The sequence below is a fragment of the Heteronotia binoei genome, chromosome 17, assembly GCF_032191835.1.
Source record: "Heteronotia binoei isolate CCM8104 ecotype False Entrance Well chromosome 17, APGP_CSIRO_Hbin_v1, whole genome shotgun sequence".
Lineage (NCBI taxonomy): Eukaryota > Metazoa > Chordata > Lepidosauria > Squamata > Gekkonidae > Heteronotia > Heteronotia binoei.
Genome location: NC_083239.1, coordinates 39,054,061 through 39,080,248, shown reverse-complemented (window position 1 = coordinate 39,080,248; position 26,188 = coordinate 39,054,061). Strand labels below are relative to the sequence as shown.

The window sequence follows — 26,188 nt, the reverse complement described above, 5'->3', positions numbered from 1 at the left end:
TCTTTTGTGGGGGAGGGAGATAAAGGAGATTGTGAGTCACTCTGAGATTCGGAGTGGAGGGTGGGATATATATCCAATACCTTCTTCTTCCTTCTGGATCAATATTTGGAAATTATTATATTGGGAATTATTAGGAAAAAGGCACTCATGCACCAAAGGATCCATACGATACTTTAATTCCATGCATATCATTGTTATCGGGCAAAAGGAAACCATTTTCAAGGGTTATGGAGCCCATCCTGGTGACTGCTCTTCTCTGGATTCAGCAGCACTCCAGCCTGGTTCCTTCCCCAATGAAGAAATAGGGACGGAGAACCTCCCCAGAGAATGAGGTTGGAGGGAAGGCAAAGAGCTTTTCATTTGCAGCGCCAGAAAAAAACTCCACAAGGCCCTTTTCATAGTCCAGGAGTATCCGGATCTTTTGGAGACAGCTGTCAGATACAAGAACCGACTGAGAGGAAGTCAAAGCGTAGATCTGACAGCATAAATTATAACGACTATCAAGGTCGTCTGTGGCCTGCAAAACCCAGAATCCCTCCTCAGGATTAAGTGTGATATTTCCCTTTCTCTTGACAGACTCTCTGGCCACCCCCACAGCCCACGACAGTCCGTTCCTCAGATCCACCTCCCACAAGTGTCTTCCTGAGGTAAATTTTTCATGGCCTAGCACACTTTCTAGAGTATCAAATCTCTCAAGGTTTAAGGGACGGTTCTCTGCTATCTGCAATCGCATCACTGTCTTCAGATCCGAAAACACCCTGAGTTTGGGATGTGCCGTTTCCGGATCCAAAGTCACGTTCACGTTAGTCAGTAGTTTGGCCAGCGCTTTGTCCAGGGACTCCTCACATTCCTTGAGGGCCTTCTGTAAATCAGGCGTCTGTCTCGAGTAATTCCTGAGGTTCTGTTCCAGTATGGGAGGAAGTTTGACCAATTGCTTTCCGGGCTTCTTCTCACATCTGTTCAATATAGTTCTGGGATCCTGCCCAAATACGGTTTCCGGCTGCTGACCCTTGCCCTCTAGCTCTGCGACGAGGCGATTGAGATCGGAGATTTCCTCTGAGAACCTGGCCCGGCTTTCTCTGTCTCTCTTCTCCATCTCTCCCTCCATCTTCTCCAGTTGGCACAACCTGAGCCGCTCTTGTTCTTCGAGGTAAAGCCGCATCTGCTGAAAGGCCGACCTGGTCTGCTGCTTCTCTAACTCCAACTGGGCCCAAAAGATCCGGCTCCTCTGGTCCTCCGCCTTTTTCTCTTTCTTCAGCTCTTCTTTCTCACGTTCCAGACCCTGAAGCTGGGCATGGATCTTTTCCCGGTACTCCAGGAAAACCACCTCCATGAGAAGGAAATGGTGGTTTCGGTGGCCCAGGGACGTGCCGCACTCCAAACAGATGGCGACTTGGTCCTCGTGGCAGAAGAGCTTCAGGGGCTTCTGGTGCCTTTCGCACCTACCCCACTTTTTCCCCTTGGCTCCTTTCCCCCCTTGAGCTTTCTTGACGAACATCACGACGTTGGCCAGCTGCCGGGTTGGCACGAAGGTCTCTTGCTGGAACACCTTTCGGCACTGAGGGCAAGAAGGGGCGTCCATCTCCTCCCACCACTGGGTTATGCAGGCCTGGCAGAAGCCGTGCCCGCAGCCCACGATCACGGGCTCTTTTAAAAAGTCCAGGCAGATGGGGCAGGTCGCCTCCTGCCGTAACTCCTCCAAGAGACTCCCGGCTGCTGCAGGGCCCGGTTCTCTCTCCTTTTGGGGAAACCCAGGCGAGGATGGGCACCGCGGCATGGTCCTTGGGCACCCCCCCTCCATGGCAAGCAGGACGCATCAGCTTGCAGCAGTCTGGGATTTCTGGAGTCCCCTTAGAAAGTGCTGCTCAAAAGGGTCGTCGACGGCCTCCAGAGTTCGCTGACGCCTGAGCGTGCCCAAAGCAGCGCGGGAAAAGTAAAAGTTCCGTGCAAAGGTTTTAATTGCCCAAACTCGCTATTATTCAAGAGGGTTTAACTGGTGCAAAAAAAAAATGCCTGAACGGGTTTGGCAAACGTTATACCGCGCCCGCAAAGAGAAACGCGTCTGCACCGGTCCCAAGAACGTCTGAAGCATCTTTAAAAACGACACGTGCCCGTGGGTACGCTCCCGCCCATCTTCCTCCCCCGGCGCCCGCGGGGAACACTTCAATAGAGAGAGAGGAAAGTTTGCCAAAGTCACAGCGTTGGGATTGGCTCAGCGCCCTGACGTCACAAAGCCCCCCCCTCGTCCTCCCTCGGGAGCTTCGCGGATTCATAAATTATTTTAAAGATGCGCGGAGAGTCCATCTGCCTTTGCAGCTCTTACTCCCGCCTACAGAGTCGCTCCATTGGCCGGCGGGAATACGAGCCTGTGGTCTGATTGGGTAAAGTGAATCCTCTCTCTTCCCCTCCCTGTAGCCACGCCCCTGCGCTTTTCTCCCTTTTAGCAAGGATCCTTTACCGATTGGGGTTTGGGGTGAGCATCCATGTGTAGTAGCAGTCAATCTCGGGACGCAAGCTTGTTTGCTGGAGCATCTGCCTGGCACTAAAGAAAGAGGGGTTGGATAGATGTGGAACTCCATACACTGGAAATTTTCCTGACGGTTTAAAAAGCTATTCTTGTTCTTTCTTTCCCCCATTAATTAACTCGTACCTTTTTTTGTGATGTGTCCATTTTTTCTGGATCAACAGAGAGAAGAACGATCCATGCTAGGCAGAAACTGAGGGCAAGTTCCGGGTTTTGGGGGGGGGGGGCGGAGGGCATCAAAACAGCCTTAAACGAGCCATAAAACAGAACTCAGATTATGAAATAGCCAAAGAGGATGCAAAGACTTAGCTTAAAGCCTGAGTAAAAATTGCTGTTTTGCCCTAGGGCATAGGTGACCAAGCTGTGTGGCTCTTTCACACATATTGTGTAGCTCTTGAAGCCCCCACCACCCCATCGGTCAGCTTGGAAAAGGTTTTTGTCTCTTTAAATCACTTCTCCAAGCCAACTGGCAGCTTGGAAAATGCATTTAAAGTTAAAGTTGCTTTCTTTCCACCTCTGTCCCCATCTATTTCCTTCCGTCCTTCCTCTCAAAATCTGATGTTCATATCTTGCAGCTCTCAGACACCTTACATTTATTCTATGTGGCTCTTACGTTAAGCAAGTTTGGCCACCACTGATATAGTTGTATCGATAAACAGTTGTACTAATAAGTGCAACGGGCTCTCTTCCAATACAGAGTTATGCCTTTCCCCTTATATCTCCACAATGGAAGGGGCTGAAGGAAGGAATTCACAAATTACACATATTTTTATCATGGTTCATTGATATAATGATATGGAACTGCTTATTAAAACAAAGCCCTCCGCCCCCTGGTGTTATGGACCAGAATTGGCCACTATGAGGAAATGTCATGGTAAATAGCTGTCATGTGGACAGGAAAACCCAAACCTTCCCACCCACACAGCAGTCATCCAAGCTTTACAGTAATCCCTTCCAAAATTTCACAACAAAGCAGGTTTAACAAAGATCAGAGAAAAGCTGCAGAAACCCTGACAGGTGCATACATGCACTGCAATGCTGTGGAGAAGCAGGAAAAATACCTCCTCAACAGCAGTGAACCCCAGGACAGATAACCTGTGTAGAAGTGGCCCAAGTCTCTAGGCCACAGGTGACCAAACTGTGGCTCGGGAACCACATGTGACTCTTTCACACAATCTGTGTGGCTCTAAGCCCCCACCACCCTGTTGGCTGACTTGGAGAAGGCATTTCTCTCTTTAATTCACTTCTCTAAACCAAGCCAGCTGTCAGCTTGGAGAAGATTTAAAGTTGCTTTCTTTCCACCTCTCCCTCCCCCAACTTCCTCCCTCCCTCCCTCCCTCCCTGCTCTCAACCATCTGACATTCATGTCTTGCAGCTCTCAAACATCTGATGTTTATTCTCTGTGGCTCTCAAACATCTGATGTTTATTCTCTGTGGCTCTCAAACATCTGATGTTTATTCTCTGTGGCTCTTAGGTTAAGCAAGTCTGGCCACCCCTGCCCTAGGCCTTTTTGTTTTGAAGAAGGGGCTGAGAAGACCTTCTGCTCAGAAGGGGAACATAAGCGAAGCTGCTGATAAGGCACTATGTAAGGAAATATGACAAATGTGAGAAAAACGTTTACGAAAGGCAACTTTCATTTCTCTCACCCTCGCCCCTGCCAGATTTCTTGCCTAAGTTCTTTGCGATCACTTCTGCTTTTTGGGTTCTGATTTCTTACTTTTCATTGGTTTCACAGCAAAATCCTTCCCACGTTTCAGAAGACATCAGCAAGGCAGCAGCAGGTTACCGCTGGCTCTTCTCTCTGGCTGCAGCAGAAGTAAGTCTACTCGCAGTGGGGTTGCCAGTTGAGCACTGGCAACCAGTGGGAGGTTTACCAGGGCGTAGAAGTGGTAAAACTTGGGCTACCATAGGGATTTCTGGTGAATCCTAGAGCACCATGACAACGTGCTGACATCACTTCTGGGTGAAGTTAACCTCTCCCCCGCCCTCCATTTCCCCTTCCTCCATTCTACTGAGTGTCGGTGTGTTAACAAGACCACAGAGCGGGAGGTTTCCTTCAAGAGAAGTGGCCAGCTTAACTTGGAGGTCTGTTGAAAAGGAGGAAATCTTGGTCTATCTGTGGGTCTCTGGGGCTGTAGGGCAGCTATTTTTTGAGGTAGAGGCACCAGATTTTCAGCATAGCATCTGGTGCCTCTCCTCAAACCCCCACGTTTCAAAAAGATTGGACCAGTGGGTTCAGTTCTATGAGCCCCAAAAGAAGGTGCCCCCATCTTTCGTTATTTCCAATGAAGGGAAGGGATTTAAAAGGGAGTTGTCCCTTTAATTGTGATAGCCAGAATGCCAGTTTGGTGTAGTGGTTAAGTGTGCGGACTCTTATCTGGGAGAACCAGGTTTGATTCCCCACTTCTCCACTTGCAGCTGCTGGAATGGCCTTGGGTCAGCCATAGCTCTCGTAAGAGTTGTCCTTGAAAGGGCAGCTGCTGTGAGAGCCCTCTCAGCCCCACCCACATCACAGGGTGTCTGTTGTGAGGTGGGGAAGTAAAGGAGATTGTGACTGCTCCAAGACTCTGAGATTCAGAGTAATAGGGTGGGATATAAATCCAATATCTTCTTCTCCCTTTTGTAGTTCAGTCTTGCTGTCACAAGCTTGTTTCTGGCTCCATCCCTTAAATCCCCAGATATTTCCTGAGTCAAACATGGCAACCCTACACCGCTGCTTCCCAACCAGCATTCCCTCTAAGCTGAGCTAGTGTGAGCTAGCTCAGTTTTTCAGACTCCGACTCACATATTTTTGTCTTCGCTCAGGAAAAATGGCCCCAGAGCAAGCTGGAAAACTGGGCTAAAACCAATAAAATGAATTTTAACAGGGATAAATGTAAAGTTCTGCATTTCGGTAGGAAAAATCCCATGCATAGTTATAGGATGGGAGAGACTGGTCTTTGCAGTAGTATGTGCGAAAAGGATCTAGGGGTCTTAGTGGATCATACGCTGAACATGAGTCAACAGTGTGGTGCGGTGGCTAAAAAGGCAAATGCAATTTTGGGCTGTATCAACAGAAGTATAGCCTCCAGATCACAAGAAGAGATGGTATCGCTTTGCTCTGCTCTGGTAAGACCTCACCTGGAGTACTGTGCTCAGTTTTGGGCACCACATTTTAAGAAGGATATAGACAAGCTGGAACGGGTCCAGAGAAGGGTGACGAAGATGGTGAGGGGTCTGGAGACCAAGTCCTATGAGGAAAGGTTGAAAGCATCCCCCTACACTTAGGCTTCCTCTCTCTATGCGACTCCACCTCCCTTGGCAGCCATAATCTCAAAGCCGCCCGCAAGCTCAAAATGGTTGAGGACAATATTCCCTCTAAGCTGCAGAGACTTATGAGCAAGAATTCTACTTTGTGAGCTATTGGCATTAAACTTGTGAGCTATAGCATAAATCAGGGGTAGCTCTCCAGATGTTTTTTGTCTACAACTCCCATCAGCCCCAGCCATTTGCCATGCTGGTTGGGGCTGATGGGAGTTGTAGGCAAAAAAAAACATCTGGAGAGCTACCGGCCACCCCTGGCATAAATTATTGTGCTCTGGGGTCATCGTTCCTGAGCTAACACAAAAATCTGTGAGCTGGAGGCTAAAATCTGTGAGCTAGCTCACACTAACTCAGCTTAGAGGGAACACTGGTTGGGGACCCCTGCATTGCCTTTTTTTTTTTTGCCCCCTGATTAAGTCTACTTTGCAGCTCAGAACGGGTGATTTCTAATAAACACAGTATAGTTAAACCTCATCCCAGGCTTAACCTTTAAAAAATGTACTGGGAGACTGTAAGCTGCTCTGAGACTCCTTCGGGTAGTGAAGGGTGGGGTATAAATCCAATCTCCTCCTCTCCCCATGCACCAATTATAGCCATCGGGCAGCCCCATCTGATAGCTGTCCCTCCACTTAGGTGGCCCATCTGACCAGGGTCCAGGCCTTTCCCATTGTGGTTCCAGCTCTGTAGAATAGGTTCCCTGAGAAGTAGGGTTGCCAATCCCCAGGTGGGGGCAGGGGATCCCCCGGTTTGGAGGCCCTCCCCCCGCTTCAGTGTCATCAGAAAGAGGGGGGAGGGGAGGGAAATGTCTGCTGGGCACTCTATTATTCCCTATGGAGATTTATTCCCATAGAAAATCATGGAGAATTGATCCGCGTATCTGGGGCTCTGGGAGGGGCTGTTTTTTGGGGTAGAGGCACCAAATTTTCAGTATAGCATCTAGTGCCTCTCCCCAAAATACCCCCCAAGTTTCAAAAAGATTGGACGAGGGGGTCCAATTCTATGAGCCCCAAAAGAAGGTGCCCCTATCCTTCATTATTTCCTATGGAAGGAAGGCATTGAAAAGGTGTGCCGTCCCTTTCAATGTGATGGTCAGAACTCCCTTTGGAGTTCAATTATGCTTGTCACAGCCTTGATCTTGGCTCCACCCCTAATGTCTCCTGCCTCCACCCCCAAAGTCTCCTGGTTCCTCCCCCAAAATCCCCAGATATTTCTTGAATTGGACTTGGCAACCCTACTGAGAAGGTGAAAAAAAAAACCAAATCCACCCCCTGGAGACCTTCAGGAGACGTTGTTAGGCCTGTCAGCTAAGCGTTTTTGCAGACACCAGCAATTTGCATGACTCAAAGTGACTGCAATTTTGCGAAATGCATTCCAAAAGCACACATGCCTGAAGAAGCCTCTGGGAAACAACTTGGTTTTGCTAGCTCCTCCGTCGCGGCAGTCTTGCGTGCGGGGATCTTTGAAGGCAGTCCATTACTTTCATTCCAGCATATGAAAAGGAACAGGAATTCCCTAAAACGGAAAAAATCACTGCAAGGACATTTTGTGTCTCTCTGGTGAACTTTGTCGAGTCTGCAAGGAATTCATATAGGGGAATTAAATTGTAACCCATTGTTAACAGTGTCAGAATTTCATGCACTGTTCTTTATTACATTTAATATATATATTTTTTATTTTTTCAGCTATTGTAGCCATGAGCAATTCTTGCATTTTGTTTGAGGCCTATCGGTTTGCTAGGGGTTTTTTGAGTAGGTCTGAATGACAGGCATCTTTTAAGGGGGGAGCGGGAGACAGATTTGGGGTTTGTTATTGTAATTTTGGTCTTAAATGAAAATGCTTTTAACTAGGGGATGTTTTTGTAGAAAAATAGGTGGTGGAGCTCATCCAGGGATTGTTATGCAGCTGCACCTACTGTTCAGTGGAAAAGGCGGGAAGGAGGAGGGGGAACCATCAGAAAGGTTCAGGAGCTGCGCTCCTGTGAGCTCCTGCTGAATCCGAGGCCTGCTTTTAACTATTATTGCCAGCGTTTCCTTGAACCACGAGAAAAGATGGGATAGAAATGTCATTTATTTATTACACAAACTCCAAAAGATACTTACAGTCAGTCATTTCCTTATTTGTTCTCTCTTTCCTTCCCTCCCCCCTCCCCAGAAGTTCTGCCTTAGAAAGAAACTTGCGGTGGTTGTCAGAGGGAACTAGGGAACAGGAGGAGACCAGATGAATCCCTTCTGGAAGGCGCAGAATCTGTCCTCTTCCTCAGCAACTCTGACAATCCTGATCTTTGCCTCCTTGCTCAAAGGTAGAAAAGAATATTGACATTAAAATTAATGTAAGAGAAAGGAAAAGGGGGGAAAATTCCATTGACCTAAGTTATCATAAATATAAAAACGGACCTAAAAGAAAAAAAAAGTGGGGGGAACCATGTACTCAGTAGTGGGAGATTCTAAGCCGAGGGAGGGGAAGGGATAGGGGAAAAGCAAATAGAAATATGTATTCTTCATGGGGTGGAGCTAATGGATGAAGAGAACTTGTTCTCCTCCTGTAATGCTAGGTCTCAGCTGAAGTAGATGGGTGATGAAATTCAGGATAGAGCAAAGGAAGCAATGACAAATTAAAGTGTGGAAATCACTGTGAGTGGATACTGCAATGGGGTGGGCACAAAAGGGGAGGGGGGTCCTCCCTAGAGATAGCAAATGTCTGAATATCACTGCTAGGAGGCAACATCAGAGAAGACCACAGCCTCTAGGCCATAATTGTTGGCCCTCCTGGGGAACTGGTCAGTCACGTGTGAAACAGGATGCTGGACTTGATGGACCAGTTGCCTGACCCAAAACGGTTCTTTTTATGTTCTCCTGTGATCTGGATTTGTATGGAGAGGGCTGAATCAAATCTCCCACACCTGCAACCTCGGTAGAAAAGGAAAGGAAAGGTCCCCTGTGCTTGCACCAGTCATTTCCAACTCTGGGATGACATTTCTTTCACAATGTTTTCACAGCAGACTTTTTACGGGGTGGTTTGCCATTGCCTTCCTCAGTCATCTACACTTTCCCTCCAGCAAACTGGGCACTCATTTTACTGACCTTGGAAGGATGGAAGGCTGAGTCAACCTTGAGTCGGCTACCTGAACCCAGCTTCCGCCGGAATTGAACTCAGGTCATGAGCAGAGCTTAGGACTACAGTACTGCAGCTTTAACACTCTGTGCCACGGGGCTCTTAACAAAGGAATAATAGATCTTGATTGTATGACATTCAGCTTTTTCTGGCCTCTGCAAATGGGAGCAGGGGATGGGTGAATTCTGAACACAGGGGCATCAGGTCAACGTCCCTGCATCTCTTGCAATGTGGAGAAAGGACCTCATAGGGCTTGACTAAAACCCAACAATTACAGACATGAAGAGAACCTAGAGCCGGGTTGGCCGAACTTGCTTAACTTAAGAGCCACATAGAATAAACATCAGATGTTTGAGAGCTGCAAGACAGGAAGGAGGAAGGGAGGTAGAAAGAAAGCATCTTTAACTTTAAATATATTCTTCAAACCACCAGCTGCCTTGGCTTGGAGAAATGATTTAAAGAGAGAAATTCCTTCTCCAAACTGGCTGATGAGGTGGGGGGCGGGCTTCAAGAGCCGCACAATATGTGTGAAAGAGCCCCATGTGGCTCCTGAGCCACAGTTTGGCTACCCCTGGGACCATCCATCCCAGCTCCCGCTTCTTGCTTCTGGGCCCTATGCTTGCCTGAGGGTCTGAGAATCTGCCTCTTTGGCAGGACACTCAGCAGCATCCCCATCAAGCGGAGAGCTCTGGGCATCTCTGGGAGCTTTCCAATGTCCTGAATGGTGCTGAAAGGCCTGGGTAGAACTATGGAAGAGCCAAGGCAAAAGGCAGCATCACCAAGTTTTGCCACTATGCCAGCTAACTCCTGTCTTCTTTCTCTGGAAGGTCTGTGGAGCCAGAATGCAGCCTATAACCTGACGGTTCCCGCCTCTGTCTCCGTGCAACGTGGCCTCTGTGTTCACATTCCCTGCAGCTTCACTTATGATCAGACAGACAGGACCAACCCTGAGAAACTCTATGGTTATTGGTTACAATACAAAGATGGAGAGGGGCACTATTTTGCCCACCGCTCCTATGGCTGGGCTAAAGGTATTCTTGTGGCCACAAATGACGAGAAGGAGACCTGGTTCTCTGTGAAGACCCGTTTCAGCTTAACAGGCGAGCCGGAAGAAGGCAATTGCTCCTTCAGCATCCTGGATGCCCGCTCAGAGGACGCAGGGGAGTACTACTTTCGAATTAAGAACAGCGCTTTGGGATACAGCTACGTGACTCAAAAAGTCCAAGTTCACGTGACAGGCAAGACTTTCCTCCTTATCTATATCTTGACTGTTTGGCTGTCTCTTCCATGCAGAGAGGAGGAAAAATAGTTTGGCAGCTGCGAGCATTTTGCAGAATGTAAAGGAAAAGGAAGCTCATGAGTCTCATGCCTCCTTTTCTCCCACATCCTGGTCATGTTTGAAATAATGCCTTTCATATTTCCTAAAGTAGGAAGGAAGATGACCATCTCCCTGCTGGAGAAGCCGTATCTTTTGTAGCAACATTGAGAAACCGGATATGTGAAGCACTTGCGCTTCCTCTTCCTGTGGCATCATTATTTCAGTGGGGGAGGAGGGCTCAGCCCTTTCTTGCCCCGCTACTTCCCCACTGAAAATTGCTGCTTTCATGCTGCCTTCTCCCCACCCCACCCCACTGTGCAATCCTGATCACAGTGACTGAAGGTTGTAGCTTTTAGAAGAGCGTGATTCTGTTCAGCATTACACTGATTGACAGGGTATCTTTTGCCCGCTTGTGATCCCTCCTGTCATCCTAGCACTAGGCAAGCATGTATATTTTTTCTCTTTTACTTAGTTACTGCTTCATGCTTCCTTTCGGTGCTGGAGCCTATTGGAAAAGCATCTGCTTCATGATCCTTGTTGCTCTGAAAACAATGCACCATTGAGTATTTAGTTGCCAGCCTCCAGGTGGGTGAAAAGCCTAGAGTTCCACAGAGAATGACTCAACCAACAACAAAGAACTGTGGAAAAATAATGAAAAATACTTCAAAATTGTAATAGATAATTAAACACTTAAACTTCACACATTTTCACATATCATTACACATAACAACATATTATCAAAAATGCAAAGTATAAAGTACAAGGAATAAATATTCAAAAGTGCTTGCAGTTAGTCCATATCCAGTTTGAAATCCTTGAAAACTATTCATTAAAGTGCCAGGCTGGAAGTTGATAAGTGGAATAGGTTTCTCCGATGAAGACATTTGAAACAGTATTACAAGCTTTACTGTTAGAGGCTTATGACCTTCCACTATATAATAAACGTCTTTAAAGAAACGAAGTTTAAAGCAACGTCTTAACATCATAAATTCTTTGCTGAAGAACAAGAATTATCTGCAATTGCAACACATTGGACACTGGCACTTTAATGAATAGTTTTCAAGGATTTCAAACTGGATATGGACTAACTGCAAGCACTTTTGAATATTTATTCCTTGTACTTTATACTTTGCATTTTTGATAATATGTTATGTGTAATGATATGTGAAAATGTGTGAAGTTGAAGTGTTTAATTATCTATTACAATTTTGAAGTATTTTTCATTAATTTTTCGTTATTTTTCCACAGTTCTTTGTTGTTGGTTGAGCCTCCAGGTGGGGCCTGGAGTTCTCCAGGAATTAACAACAGATCTCCAGGCCATAATGCTCAGTTTCCCTGGACAAAAGGGCAGCTTTGGAGAGTGAACTCTATGGCATCATATCCCTGCTTGAGCTCCCCTCCCTGAACTCTACCATCCACAGGAACTGCTCCCAGATCTACAGGAGTTTCCCAAGTCAGACTTGAAAACCCAATTTGGGAAGGAGCTAATTTTTTTATTGTGTTTAATGATATTCTTTGCTCTGACTGATAATGGTAATTTATTGTATCTTTATTACCTTTTGTGATTTTTTTTTTAGCTGTGTTGGAGATTTTCTTGGAAAATTTGAACCCCGTTTAAAAATATGTTAACTTAAGCAAAAAAATAAATAAATTGCACTCTTGCGATGAGGTGGGCTGCAAAGAAGAAAGACATTTTATAGCTAGAGTGCCAGACTTCAATTGAGGAGACCTCAGTTCGAATCCATTCTCTGCTATGGAAACTTACTGGCAGTGCCATCCTAAGAACACTTTTTCTTAAAAGAAAATTTCAGTCTAGTGGCACCTTTAAGACTAACAAAGGTTTATTCTGGATATAAGGTTTGGTGTGTATGCACACTTCTTCTGATAACATCTGCATGCACACAAAAGCTTATAACCAGAATCAAACTTTGTTGGCTATAAAGGGGCCACTGGACTCAAATTTTGTTCTGGTACTTCAGGCTCCCCACCTCAATCTGTTTTCCTGGGAATAAGCCTCATTGAATAGACTTCAGTGCAAATCTGAGTAGGCTTGCTTAGGTGATCTTGGTGCTCTCTGGCTGACTTTGAGTCAGTCACATTGGCTGGGTCCAGACTCCAGCTTGGGGCAGCAGCATCCCATCCTAGAAGTGAGCCGGCATAAAAAGAAGCACCCTGGGGCAGTCAGATGGCATGCAGCTCACCGCCGGAACAGGGATGGGCCACAGGTGTCCCAGAGGAGTGTTCACAGAGCTCATACACTTTCCGCTGCTGCCCCAGCACTTTCTGGCCATTCAGTCGTCCAGGAAAAGCGCCTCTGAAACACCTCACCAGTTTGCTACCACTTACTAATTGGTATCTTTTTGAGGTGGCAGAATGACAGGTAAGGATGGGGTGAGGGCGGGGGTGGGACGGGAGCCAGATGTGCATGTTTGGACATGCTTTTTTGGGTCAGTTGTGGGGAGTCCCTGCGGTGGCTTATACTGGCCATCCGGACCCAGCCATTCTCTGAGCCTAATCCACCTCACAGGGTTGTTGTGAGGATAAAATGGAGAGGAGAACAATACTGTAAGCTTCTCTGGGCCTTCACTGAGGAGAACACTGAGGGATAAAAAAGAAACAGTCTGCTTTGCTTTGTTTTTCTCTGCCTAGAGTTAGAGAAACCACAGATGTGGGCCTCAGCGGCGGTACTTTCTGGGAAGGAAGCTGTTTATACTTGTTTGGCACCAGGGCCCTGCATTAAGATTGAGCCCACATTTTCATGGCATACCCGTTTGAGAAAATACGGAAGGACTCAGTGGAGCCAACAGCACAGCAATGGCAGTTGGACTTATGGGTCCAATTTCACCTTCACACCCTCCCTCAATGATCAGGGCAAATGGCTCACCTGCAAGGTCCAGTACCCTAATATATGGAAAACAGTTGAGAAGTTCATCCATGTTGATGTTGCTGGTGAGTTGTTCCCTTCACTTTTATATTGACTTCTTTCCCCCGGAGACTGTCACCATCTCTCTCCTCCTTTTATCTTGGGCTCCCCTTTAGAAGTTCTTACCATGCTCTTGGTTGTTTCAGATCCACCCAAGACTGTCAAAATCTCCACAAATGCTACAGATCACGGGCATCTTGGTGAGTCTAAAATGTCTAAAAACACTGGAATATCTTTACTAATCACTCTTTTCTCTCCCTTCCCTGCCAGAGACTTAACAGTTCCCAGGTCTTGTCAAGGTACCACTAGGAATCCATTGGACAGCTAACACAAGTGTCCCAAGGTCTCGACATACAGTTGGAAAGTCAGATTAGAGTTCATTAACCGGTAGTGGAGAGTGGACAAGGATGTTGGTGTTACGTAGGGAAAGGGACCATCTAGTTTATTTTCACTACAGTAGCCGTTCCAAGCACACACAGTCTCAAATCCACAAAAGCTGTCGCTCTCCCCAATACATAAACCTTGGGTTTTGAGATATTTCAAGTTCATATGCAGAAATTCAAGACTTAGGCCTGGTTCACAAATAAAGAAGAAAGAGGACAGCCAAGCGTGAGAAAGGGTTGGGTAATTCCTGATTTGTGGGGGGCGGTTTCTGGAGTTTGGAGGGGGGAGGACCTTAGTGGGACACAGTGCCATCCAGTGGACTCTCTGAATCTGCCATGCCCTCCAAAGTAAGTGAATTGGGGCTCTTTAGCTTGGAGAAACATTGACTGAGGGGTGACATGGTAGAGGTTGACAAGATTATGCATGGGATAGAGTAGGTAGCGAAAGAAGTCCTTTTCTCCCTTTCTCACAATACAAGAACTCGTGGGCACTCGATGAAATTGTGGAGCAGTTGGGTTAGAATGGATAAAAGGAAGTACTTCTTCACTCAAAGGATGATTAGCACATGGAATTCACTGCCACAGGAGGTAGTGGAGGCTACAAGCGTAGACAGCTTCAAGAGGGGATTGGATCAACATATGGAGCAGAGGTCTATCAGTGGCTATTAGCCACAGCGTATTGTTGGAACTCTCTGTCTGGGGCAGTGATGCTCTGTAGGGTGGAGGGGGCCACAGTGGAAGGGCTTCTAGTGTACTAATGGACCTCCTGAAGGCACCTGGTTTTTTTGGCCACTGTGTTGGACTGAATGGGCCATTGGCCTGATCCAACAGGGCTTCTCTTATGTCCTTATGTAACTCTGTGGTCTGGAGATCAGTTGCAGTTCTCTAGTCTCCACCGGGAGGTTGGCAACCCTAGGTTAGAATGGCGGTGGTGGGATGGACAGCACCACTTTAGGCTCTGGTGGGCTGCCTCTAGCTTTCAGCATTCCTTTTCCTTAAAAGAAGAAAACTTCCATGCAAAGAGAACATTAGTACACCAAAGGGTGGGAAAAAAGTTCTGCCTCCCATTTCTTTGCATGTCTTGCTGTTTTTTTGGCTTGAGGGGGGGGGGAGGGGAGGTTTTTTAATATTGGGAGGCATTCCAAAATGTGCTGCTGTACCCTCAGCCTGCCATGGTGCAGTCCATTCTACCACATCTGTATTTTACCACTTTGTTTTCCTTTTCATTCCCCTGCATGCATGAAGCAGGCCTTAGAACGAGGAAACTTTGCGTCAAATTCTGTCTTGACTGCTGTCTTCTTAATGCAATCCTAAACAGAGCCACGTTTTCCGAAATCGGTCAGAATCAGTGGAGTTAGAAGGGTGTAAGTAGGATGGCGAACCGGGTGGGCCTGAAGCTCTCCCAGAATTACAACAGATCTCCAGAGACTGGCTTCTCTGCAGGAAATGGCAGCTCAGGAGTAGGGTTGCCAGCCTCCAGGTGGGACCTGGAGATCTCTCGCTTTTACAACTGATTGTCAGCTGGCAGAGATCAGCTCCCCTGGAGAAAATGGCTGCTTGGAAGGGTGGATGCTATGGCACTGCACCATGCTGAAGCCCCTCCCCTCCTCAAACCCCGCCCTCTCCCAGCTCCACCCCCCCAAGTCTCCACGCATTTTCCAAGGCAGACCAGGCAACCCTTCTCTGGAGGGTAAACCTCATGGCATCATATCCCCGCTGACCTCCCTCCCCCACTCCAAACTCCACCAAGAATTTCCCAACCCAGAGTTGGCAATGCTGCAACAGCAATGGGAACCATAGGCTACTCCCCTCTAACCCGGATCTTTTCCTCTTGCAGCTTCGTGCTCCCGGGAAGCCAGTGGGGATCTGGATGCTGCAGTGGCCCAAGAGGGTGAAAGCATCAGCCTGCACTGTGAGGCAGAGAGCAGACCTGTCCCCACCCTAAGCTGGAGGAAGGGGAATGACACCCTCAACTGCACCAGGCAGGGCATGGAGTGCGTTCTCTTGCTGCCGGAGCTCAGACCAGAGGATGCTGGGAAGTACCAGTGCCAGGCAGAAACCCCCTATGGCTCAGCCACGAAGACCCTGTGGTTGTGTGTGCAATGTAAGATCTGTGCACCTTTAGATGGGGGTTCTTGCCTTTGGTTTGCCACTCTTCCTCCTCCCCTTTTGCCCTGAGGCCAGGCAGAAATCTAACAGGTGAGGATTTCCCCACCCCGTGGCGACATCTCTAGCCTCTGCCCATATGAAGGTTGGAGGAAGGACTCTCTTGGATCAGTGTGATTGTTTTCTTGCTTTGGCACAAACCGATTTCTGAAAGCGAGGGGGACCCCCCCCCTCTCCACAAGCGCAACATAATGAGGTTGACACAGCAACAGCTCGGGCGGCCAGCCTCTCGGTGGGTGTGTAATACAAGAAGAGTGATCACACAGACTTGAAGCAGCAACTAACCTGCAAGGGCTACTGTGGTCAAAAATGTCTACGCTGTAACAATAAACATGAATTCCATTTCATAGGACAGGTAGAGTGTTATTTGCTCAGAGTCCTAGTAAATCCCATGCCTGAAGAAATTCTTGAATGAAACAGGTAGTGAAAGTTAACGGTCCTGTTGTGGTTTGTCTTTCCTGGGATTTTAAGAAGACCAGGCCTTTTTTTGTAGCAGGAACTCATTTGCATATTAGGCCACACACCCCGATGTAGCCAGTCCCCCTGGAGCTTACAGTAGGCCCTGTACAAAGAGCTCTTGAAGGATGGGCTATATCAAGGGGTGTGGCCTAATATGCAAAGGAGTTCCTGCGGCAAAAAAAAAATCCTGAAGAAGACTATCCTATTGTGAATTTGGAATATGAACTGTATTGTGTGACACTACTGCTTTATATGATATTGAAGAAGGATTTTTGTGTACTATGCATACCTGTTCTATTAAATGTAATTAATGGTTATTGTTACAGCTAGGGCTTTTTTTGAGCAGGAACACACAGGAACACCATTCCGGCTGGCTTGGCAACAGGGGGTGTAGCCTAATATGCAAATGAGTTCCTGCTGGGCTTTTTCTACAAAAGCCCTAGTTACAGCATAGTGATTTTTGATCACAGTAGCCCTTGCAGGTCAGTTGTTGCTTCAACCTCCGGGGGGGGGGGGGGGGCTTGAGATCTTTCGGAATTTCTACTCATCTCCAGATGACAGAGATCAGATTCCCCTGGAGAAAATGGAGGGTGGACTTGGTAGCAATATGCCCCATGGAGGTCCCTCCCCAAATCCCACTCTCCCCAGGCTCATCCCCCACCTCTCCAGGAATTTCCCAACCTGGAGTTAGCAACCGGAGCAGCACCTCTGCGCAAAACAGATTTCATGCCTGACACAGAAACACGTCACTTGGAACACCCTCCCCCATCGCTGCACATGCATCCAAAACCAAAAGGGAGTTTTCAGTTTTGAGTCTATCCAATGGCTGTGTTCTCAAGATGCTCTTACTTAAAGATAGGGGCATCAGCTTTGTGGGCGATGAGGGGGCTGTGTGTCCCGGCAGTGGAGCATCCACTTGGCATGCAGAAGAAGATGAAGAAGAAGATAGTGGATTTATACCCCACCCTCACTCTGAATCTCCTTTACCTCCCTCACCCACAACAGACACCCAGTGAGCAATGTTTCCTCTAAGCTGCAGAGTCTTGTGAAGAAGAAGAAGAATTGCAGAGTTATACCCTGCCCTTCTCTCTGGATCAGAGACTCAGAGCGGCTCACAATCTCCTATATCTTCTCCCCCCACAACAGGTACCCTGTGAGGTGGGTGGGGCTGAGAGGGCTCTCACAGCAGCTGCCCTTTCAAGGACAAGCTCTGCGAGAGCTATGGCTGACCCAAGGCCATTCCAGCAGGTGCATGTGGAGGAGTGGGGAATCAAACCCAGTTCTCCCAGAGAAGAGTCCACACACTTAACCACTACACCGAACTGCTCTTGTGAGCAAAAATTCTACTTTGTGAGCTACTGCCATCAAAGTTGTGAGCTACTGCATAGAGTGTTGCTGGGGCCATTTTTCCTGAGCAAAGACAAAAATGGGTAAGCTGGAGGCTAAAAATCTGTGAGCTAGCTCACGCTAACTCAGCTTAGAGGGAATGCTGCCTGTGAGGTAGGTGGGGTTGAGAGAGCTCTCCCAGAAGCTGCCCTTTCAAGGACAGCTCTGCAAGAGCTATGGCTGACCCAAGGCCGTTCCAGCAGCTGCAAGTGGAGGAGAGGTGAATCAAACCCGGTTCTCCCAGATAAGAGTCCGCACACTTAACCACTACATCAAACTGGTTCTCACATTCAATCCCTGATGCTAAAGGATCAGGAAGTTGGTGATGGGAAAGACCTCTGCCTGACCCCCTGGAAAGACTTTCAGTCTGAGTAGACAGTACTGACCCTTGATGGGCCAAGGGTCTGGTTCAGTGTAGGCAGCTTCATATGTATAAATATCTTTTTAGTATTTGTTCTGTCTGAAGATGCTGCTCTGAATGGTAAATAGGGGTGAAAAGACCTTGTGGTTGTCTGTACTGTGTCAGAACTGAGGTTTTGGTTGGGGTGATTGTGTTTTCTAAGAGCAGGATGGAATTCTAGCAGGAGCGCCTTTGCATATCAGGCCACACCCCCTGATGCAGCCAATCTTCCAAGAGCTTACAAGGCTTTTTTTTGGTAAGCTCTTGGAGGATTGGCTACATCAAGGGTGTGTGGCCTAATATGCAAAGGAGCTCCTGTCTAAGAGGGACAATAGAAAGGCTTGGATGCTGCTGATAATCAGAAGGATTTCCATGTTTTCTCATTTCAGCATCCCACAATAACATTTGGGGGTCTTCAGCAATCCTCTTCTTGATAATCCTGTGTTTGTTCAAGTAAGTATTTCTCCTGTTCTTGGGGGGTGCTTTGGCTGAAAAGCAGAATAGCCGTGCTGGGGAGAAAAAATCCCAAAAAACTGAACGCTGCAATAAGAAGTTCTCCAGATCCGCCTTCAGACTTCTTGAAGAAAAACAACAAAACTCACTCCGTGTACAAAATAATTCTCTGTGTAATCCACAAAATGTGATTTCTTAGCAGCCAAAATGCTGATGGATTGTAATTGGAATTCCAGAAAATGAATTAAATGAAATAGAAACGTGAAAAGCCAGGAAAAGAAATATGGCACTTCAACTCTACCGAACCTAAGAGTTTGAAGATGGTCCCCTGAAGAAGGATAGTTCATATCCGAAACGAAATAGACCTGTTCTGTTTTATCGTTTGGACTACAGTTTAAACGTCAATCTGTTTTCTGGACAGCAGTCGTGTAGTGCATTGGATGGTCTTTTTTCTGTGCCATTGGATTGTTATTTAAGACTAAGAAATCGTATATTGTGGATTACACAGAGAATTATTTTGTACACGGAGTGAGTTTGTTGTTTTCTTCAGTTCCTTTTGCCTCCGTGGTCCCGATCTCCGCTGACGTTAAAACTTCTTGAGCCAGTTCAGGGACAGGGGTGGTGCTGGGATTTGTTGCTTTCCCAGGCTGCTGCCCCCTCCCCACGTTCCTCCCCCCCATCCCTGCCCCCCCATGGGTGGGGGTCTTTAAATGGGGAGGAGGTGCGGCTGCTTCTGCTGCCTCCCCCCTCCCACTTAACCCCCCCCCCCCATTGATCAGCTAAATAGTGGGGAGGCAGGTAGTTGCTGCAGCTCCCAGGCGGACGAAAGAGGCAATACAGCACCTCTGCCTTTCTCTGAGGCTGCCTTCCCTCACAGGGGATGCAGCCTCAAAGTGAGGCCACACCGCCTCTTTTGTCCGCCTGGATCTTGGGTGGGCAGAAGGGGCGTGTGGGGAGGGGGCACCTAGTGGCGCCCTGTAGGCCAGGCAGTTGCCTCTATGGCCTACTTCCATGCACCGGCTGTGTTCAGGGAGCCCCACTCTTTGGCTAATGACTCCTTTTCCTGCCCTCTGAAATCTCCTCTGTAGGGTTTTGTTTTGTTTCGTCTTCTTCTCGGCCATTCGTTTTGCAAACCAGAGGAAGGCTCCGTTGAGGGAAAAGCAGCCCACGATGAAAGTGACGTGAGCTGGACGATCTACCACACTTCCTTTGCCCATGACAGGCAACGGCATCTCAGAAATGTTTTAAAAAGAAACGTAAGGGAGTGGTTGAAGGTGTGTAAACAAGAAGGTAAAAATGCCCACTGCTATTTAGAAGATTCCCACAAACTAACGAAGGGCAACCGTATCATCTTTTTAAAACGAAGTTTGAGAAATCTGTCAGTATCGTTTACCGTACTTAAAAAGTCGGGAAAGACAACAAAAGTCAGTTTTGAGGGAGGAGAAGAAGCCCTCAGGGTCACTACAGTAACTGTCCAAAATAGAATGTATGAAGATGTCTTTTAAAAAATAAAAGCTGGAAGAGATTCTCCCACCCAACGGGTGGTGAGTCTGTCGGCATTAGAGGAAGGGAATGTTTAGTTAGTCAAGTCAGGGTTGTTATTTTCTTTGCATCACCTTTGTTGTTTCTACCTTTCACTGTTGCACTAATAATTAAACCCCACTTGTTTATTTATGAGCACTTTCAATAAACTTGTTGTTATACTACCTGGATCCTCACGTCTCTTTGGTCACCGATAGAAGGGGTTTTGTTAAGAATGAAGATGGGGGTGGGTGGGTGCTCTGGGCAATGCTTCCTCTAAGCCATGGAGTCTTGTGAGCAAAAAATCTATTTCATAAGCTGCTGGCATTGAAGTTGTGAGCTCCTGCAGAAGTTAGTTTGCTCTGGGGCCATTTTTCCTGAGCTAAGACAAAAACGCGTGTGCTGGAGGCTAAAAAGTGGTGAGCTAGCTCCAGGGGTAATTTTGTAGAAAAATAGGTGGTGGAGCTCATTAGCATAACTCATTAGCATATGCCACCCTCCACCAGCCAAAAGCAACCCGATGCAAGAAAGGAGAGCCCTGGGCGAGCTAGGCCTGCTTGGGCTGGCTAAAGATCCAGCCAGTCCAAGCAGGTCCTCATTTGCCTGGGGCTCTCATGGGCTGTCCCCCCCCCAGTCAAAAAGCCAACAAGCCGCCCGCCACCCAAAATCACGTAAAAAATGGAGAAAGGGTGGTGTGGGCTTCTCGAGGGGTTAATGAGGGCTGCTGGGGGTGTGGGAAAGCTCCTGGTGGCTGGCTGGCTGCCTGCTCTCCTCATCCAGGGATAGTTATGCAGCTGCACCTACTATTCAATGGACAAGGTAGGTGGGGAGGAACCCTCAGAAAGGTTCAGAAGCTGCGCTCTTGTGAGCTCCTGCTGAATCCAAGGCCTGGCTAGCTCACACTAAACTCAGCTTAGAGGGAACACTGGCTCTGGGCCTTCCCAGACAGACCCTGACCAGAGTGGTGGCAGCCAGCAGAAGGCCCTTCCTGGTTCCCCATCAACAGGCCTTTTTTTGGTAGAAAAGGCCCAGCAGGAACTCATTTGCATATTAGGCCACACCCCCTGGCATCACCATTGTTTCACACAGGGTTTTTGTAGGGAAAAGCCCACCAGGAACTCATTTGCATATTAGGCCACACACCCTGACAACACCATTGTTTCACGCAGGGTTCTTTGTAGGGAAAAGCCCAGCAGGAACTCATTTGCATATTAGGCCACACCCCTGACCCCAAGCCAGCTGGAACTACGTTCCTGTGCTTTCCTGCTCAGAAAAAGCCCTGCCTGTCGGTGTAACGTACAAATGGTAATGTATGGTGGGGAGAAGCTGAACAAATGCGTTTTCTGCAAGCAGAAATAAATAATCAAGTGTGCAGAAAAGCAGTGTGGTGAAGTTCGTGTATGGATGTTGCTAGCATGCACAGTATGCTGGCATAGTTTAAAAAAATACTTTAAAATCTTTTTTAAAAACTCATAGACTCCTCCAGAGGGTCACGATGTCACACTGGATCTCTACATAGAATGCTTCTGCCATGGAGTCCAAACTGCACTGTGTTTAGCAGAATCTTGCTGAAAAGGCCATAGACAGTCTCAGGAACCACATGGACCTTATAATTAAAGAAGCAGACAAAGGAGGATCCGTTGTCCTCATGAATGCGTCAGACTACATCCAGGAAGGAAAAAGACAACTCTCAAACACTGCTTTTTATAAACAACTGGATTCAGACCCCACACAGGAATACAAAAAAGAATTGAAGAAGATTACAAAGGAATTATCACTGCATGTTCAGGAAGAAATCATTTTAGACACACCACAAGAACCTCAACCAGGTACCTTTTATCTTCTACCCAAAATACACAAACCTGGCAATCTGGGATGGCCCATTGTCTCAGATATAGGGACTATCACCAAGGGGGTATCTGGATATATGAACTGTATTCTAAGACCCTGTGCCGCCAACGCTCCTCGTTATGTTTGCGACACCACAGATTTTCTGAGGAAAATACAATCTTTAACCAGCCTTCCAGGGAATATTATTTTATCCACCATGGATGTAGAACTTCTGTATACCAACATCCCACGCCAAGATGGATTACAAGCCATAAAGAATACAGTTTCTGACAAAAACACAGCTAACTTTGGTGTTCGGTTTTACAAGCCTTGCGGAATTGGGAGAGATCCCGCAGGGCTCTTACGGCCTCAGGGAGAGCATTCCACAGCACTGGTGCTGCCACTGAGAAGGCCCTGGCCTGTATAGAGCCCAGTCTGGCCTCCCTTGGTCCGGGGATAGACAGTAGATTTTGAGTTCCCGAATGCAGTGCTCTCTGGGGAACATATGGGGAAAGGCAATCCCTTAGATAGGCAGGTCATCAGCCGTATAAGGAAATACCAGCACTTTGAAACAGACTCGGTACACAATAGGCAGCCAGTGCAGCTCTTTCAACACTGGTTGAATGTGCTCCCAATGAGGAAGCCCCATTAACAACCGTGCTGCAGCATTCTGCACTAGCTGCAGTCTCCGAGTCAGAGTCAAGGGCAGCCACATGTAGAGGGCATTACAGTAGTCTATTCTCGAGGTGACCTTAGCATGGATCACCATTGCTAAGTCGCGGTGCTCCAGAAAAGGGGCCAACTGCCATACCCACCACAGATGGAAAAAGGCGGACTTGGCAGTGGTTGCTCCCTGGGCCTCCATAGATGAGGGCTCCAGGAGCCCTCCCAGACTCTTGACCGTCAGGGCCGGAATTAGTGGCACCCCATCAAAAGCCGGCAAGGGGATCTCCCTACCCGGGCCACTGCAGCTCAGATAGAGAACCTCTGTCTTCGTCGGATTCAGCTTCAGTCGACTCAGTCCATCAAGCCTCTCATGTATTTTTGTCCAACTCTGAAAAACCTATTAAGTTATTGTTTTATGTCAACCTGCCCCAGGGCACATTTTGCCCTATAAATTATTGCATCCTGCTCTATAGCAGTGTGTGTACATGTTCCCAGTACCAACAGCATGCACCTCCACTTTTTAGGTTTCTTTTCTCCCTGTGAAAAGCTGGCTGTTTTGCTGCTGCTTCCATGGATTTCTATAGGTTCTGGTAATTATAGCCCTTTCCCCCTCAACTTTTCTTGCTCCTGGGGCCCTTGAAAATGCTGGGCTGAGGATAGGTTCTAGACTTCCTTTAGGGACTCCTTCTACAGATGGCTGGCAAAGGTCTGTGTTTGCAAATACTGCCCCTGTAACTTCAATGCATCTAGCAAATTCCACTGGAAGTGTATACTCATGTATTCTACCATTTCAGTACACACATGCCATCTCTGGTCATTAAAATAAGTAACAGAAAAACAAAACACTTATCAGAAGCCTCCCGTCACAAAAGGAGAACCAAAAGTTAAGTGTGCCACCCTGTGGTTTGCAGTGAAGAAAGCAAGCAGATAAAAGAGATGAATTCCAAAGAGTTGAGATCTCCAACTCTCTGGTCTCTTCCACATTGAACCATACATGGCTAACTACAGACACACTACCCAGGAAACTCAGAAACAGATGTTTGTTGTCCGTTTGCTGTCAAGCCAATGGTGTCCCCTGGTAGGATTCTCAAGGCAAGAGACGTTCAGAGGTGGTTTGCCATTACCGGCCTCTGCATCACAACCATAGTATCCCTTGGAAGTCTCCCATATGAATACTAGCCCACGTTGACCCTGCTTAGTTTCTGAGACCTGACAAGATTGGACTAGCCTGGGCAGAAACAGATGGGACCAGGGCTGGCCCTATACTGCCCAGGACACCAGCAAAACAGTTGAAAGAGAGAGCGAATCGTGTGCTTGCGAAGGTTGTCAATCTTCAGCTGGGGCCTGAAGTTGTGTTGGAATTACAATTGATCTCAGGACTACAGAGATCCATCTCCCAAGAGCACAGGGCAGCTGCGGAGGCTGGGTTGTACAGTATCACAACCCCACTGAGTTCCTTCTCTTCCCCAGATTCTGGCATCACCTCCAAAACTCCAGGAATTTTTCAAGCCCAAGTTGGTAACAGTAGCCTCACCTATCCATACATGGAAGAGAGAGCGAGGTCCAGGAAGTAGAATCCAGGGCAAATGTCTCATCTAGTTTGCCTCAAAATGGGAATCTGAACCTTGGATATTAAGACTGACACAGTAATCATTAGATTTACTGGTATCATTAGATTTACTGGTATCATAAGCCAGTAATCTGTATCTAATTTAGCAGGGTGCACTATTGTCTACACACAGCAGTAGCTTCTTTGTTCTGGATGCGCTAGCAAAGTTAAAGAGTTAGAATCACTCATCAGCTTCAAACTCAGACATTTTGGGCAGGAGCTCACAGGAGCAGGACTCCAGAACCTCTAAGTTATTATTGTGCTCTCTCTTTCTTACCCCCACCTCCAAAAAACCTTGCTTCTGGGTTCCACTGTTCAAACCCCCTGTGAGAATTTTGCTAAACTCTTAAGATCTGACAAACTTTCTAATATTTCCCCCCACAAAAAAAGGGAAAATAACCAAAAACATATAAAGCAGACAGATGAAAATCTTCATCATGCCACTGTGGCCACATATGAGAAAGTAATTTTAAAAGTATGATAGCAGTAAGGTTTTATCAGGACAGTGATAATTCAAGAAGCATTTTAAGGTAGATGCTGAGCTGATAATTTAGTCCACCTTCCGGTGATATCAGGGGTGTGTGGAATATGCAAATGAGTTGTGCTAATGAACTCCGGCACCTCATTTTCTACAAAATGACCCCTGTTCAAACTTATACAGAGTTCTTTATTTAGTGAACTCCATTTCTAGATAGGATAGATGAGAGACTGGAATAGAATCTAAGTATGTTAACGACCTGGATAGATGCAAAGATGGAGAGCAAACGCGCTCCTTTTTTGTGTGTATGTGTGGGAGAGTGAGAACAGAAGGAAGGAAGCCATTCCCTGAGAGTATCAGTCTACACATCCAAGGGGCAGAGGCAGAAGAGTAAACAGGAAGGAAAAATCACAGTTTGCCAGTCCAGGGATGGAATTCTAGCAGGAGCTCCTTTGAATATTAGGCCACACCCGTTGATTTAGGCAATCCTCCTGGAGCTTACAAAAAAGAGCCTTGTAAGCTCTTGGAGGATTGGCTACATCAGGAGGTGTGGCCTAATATGCAAAGGAGCTCCAGCTAGAATTCCACCCCTGTGCCAGTCTGCGATTCTCCCCACCCCACCAGGCTGAGGCTAAGAGACAGCGACTGGTCCTTCTCTTCCAACAGTAATCACTACAGTACACTTCCTCTCTAATCCCAGTAAACAAATTTCGAGCTATTAGAAACATGTCTTGGGAATACCTGGAAAATAGGGTCACCAGCTTCAGGCTAGGAAATACCTGGAGCCTGAAGGTGGTGGTGTTTGGGGGAGGGAAGGGACTTCGGTACCACAGGGTCCACCTTCCAAAGCAGCCATTTTCTCCAGGGGAACTGATCTCTGCCAGCTTAGAAATCAGTTGTAATAACAGGAGATCTCCCACCCTCCACCTGGAGACTGGCATCCTGTCATGTATGTGGACTTGAGGGAAGACTTTGGGTGTTCTTGCCTGGCTCATTGGAGCCATATGGACTGCGCTTGTGGTTTAGAGAACAAAAGGCTGCAAGATCCAAATCTCTGCAGCCCTAGACCAATCACAAGCCCAACCGGTTTGAACGACCCAATAACGTGCTTGCGTGGGAACCCAGAGATGTATATAAGTTGGGCCCGCTGGCCCCAGCTCCAGTCTTGTAATGTAGCCTTATACTATGCCACATGGGGCTGCCCCTGTGCCGAACCCGGAAATTGCAGCTGGTGAAGAACGCCGCCGCCCGGTTGTTATTAGGGCTCCCAAGGTGGGAGCACATTCAGCCGGGACTTCGGGCTCTGCACTGGCTGCCAATATCTTACTGAGTTCGGTACAAGGTGCTGGTTATTACCTTTAAAGCCCTATATGGCCTAGGACCTGCCTACCTGAGGGACCGTCTCTTCCCACATGTTCCCCAGCGAGCACTAAGATCGGGGACCCAAAACCTCCTGGTCGTCCCCGGGCCAAAGGAAGCCCGTTTGAAAGTTACAAGAGACCGGGCCTTCTCCGTAATGGTTCCATCTTGGTGGAACCAGCTGCCGGAAGAGGTAAGGGCCCTGCGGGATCTTACCCAATTCCGCAGGGCCTGTAAGACATCCCTCTTCCGGCTGGCCCACAACTAATCGGCACAGAACACAGAACACTGAGTACTG

General features: G+C 47.5%; 2 protein-coding genes across 6 annotated transcripts; one reads left to right on the top strand and one right to left on the bottom strand.

The window, feature by feature from the left end:
- Nucleotides 1–158: 158 nt before the first annotated feature.
- LOC132585968 (E3 ubiquitin-protein ligase TRIM39-like) lies at nucleotides 159–2,132 on the bottom strand. Its single transcript, XM_060257857.1, has one exon. It carries the CDS (start codon nucleotides 1,799–1,801, stop codon nucleotides 263–265), a length of 1,539 nt encoding a protein of 512 aa, XP_060113840.1. The 5' UTR covers nucleotides 1,802–2,132; the 3' UTR covers nucleotides 159–262.
- LOC132585969 (sialic acid-binding Ig-like lectin 12) lies at nucleotides 1,042–20,133 on the top strand. Of its 5 annotated transcripts, none has more exons than XM_060257862.1 (10): nucleotides 2,297–2,381; nucleotides 4,000–4,110; nucleotides 4,261–4,341; nucleotides 7,980–8,127; nucleotides 9,767–10,177; nucleotides 12,907–13,206; nucleotides 13,327–13,380; nucleotides 15,401–15,667; nucleotides 18,364–18,427; nucleotides 19,516–20,133. In XM_060257862.1, exons 4-10 carry the CDS (start codon nucleotides 8,046–8,048, stop codon nucleotides 19,610–19,612), a joined length of 1,275 nt encoding a protein of 424 aa, XP_060113845.1. In that variant the 5' UTR covers nucleotides 2,297–2,381; nucleotides 4,000–4,110; nucleotides 4,261–4,341; nucleotides 7,980–8,045; the 3' UTR covers nucleotides 19,613–20,133. The 5 variants fall into 5 exon arrangements, with proteins under 5 accessions (XP_060113843.1, XP_060113845.1, XP_060113847.1 ...); XM_060257864.1 differs by having other exon boundaries at nucleotides 2,307–2,381; nucleotides 7,983–8,127; XM_060257863.1 differs by lacking the exon at nucleotides 2,297–2,381 and adding an exon at nucleotides 2,437–2,473.
- Nucleotides 20,134–26,188: the final 6,055 nt, after the last annotated feature.

Coding starts and splice junctions, on each gene's coding strand:
- LOC132585968 (XM_060257857.1), bottom strand. CDS start 1,801: ATGGAGGGGGGGTGCCCAAGGACCATGCCGCGGTGCCCATCCTCGCCT.
- LOC132585969 (XM_060257860.1), top strand. CDS start 8,046: ATGAATCCCTTCTGGAAGGCGCAGAATCTGTCCTCTTCCTCAGCAACT. Junction 10,178..12,906: donor AGTCCAAGTTCACGTGACAG/GCAAGACTTTCC, acceptor TTCTCTGCCTAG/AGTTAGAGAAACCACAGATG. Junction 13,381..15,400: donor TACAGATCACGGGCATCTTG/GTGAGTCTAAAA, acceptor TTCCTCTTGCAG/CTTCGTGCTCCCGGGAAGCC.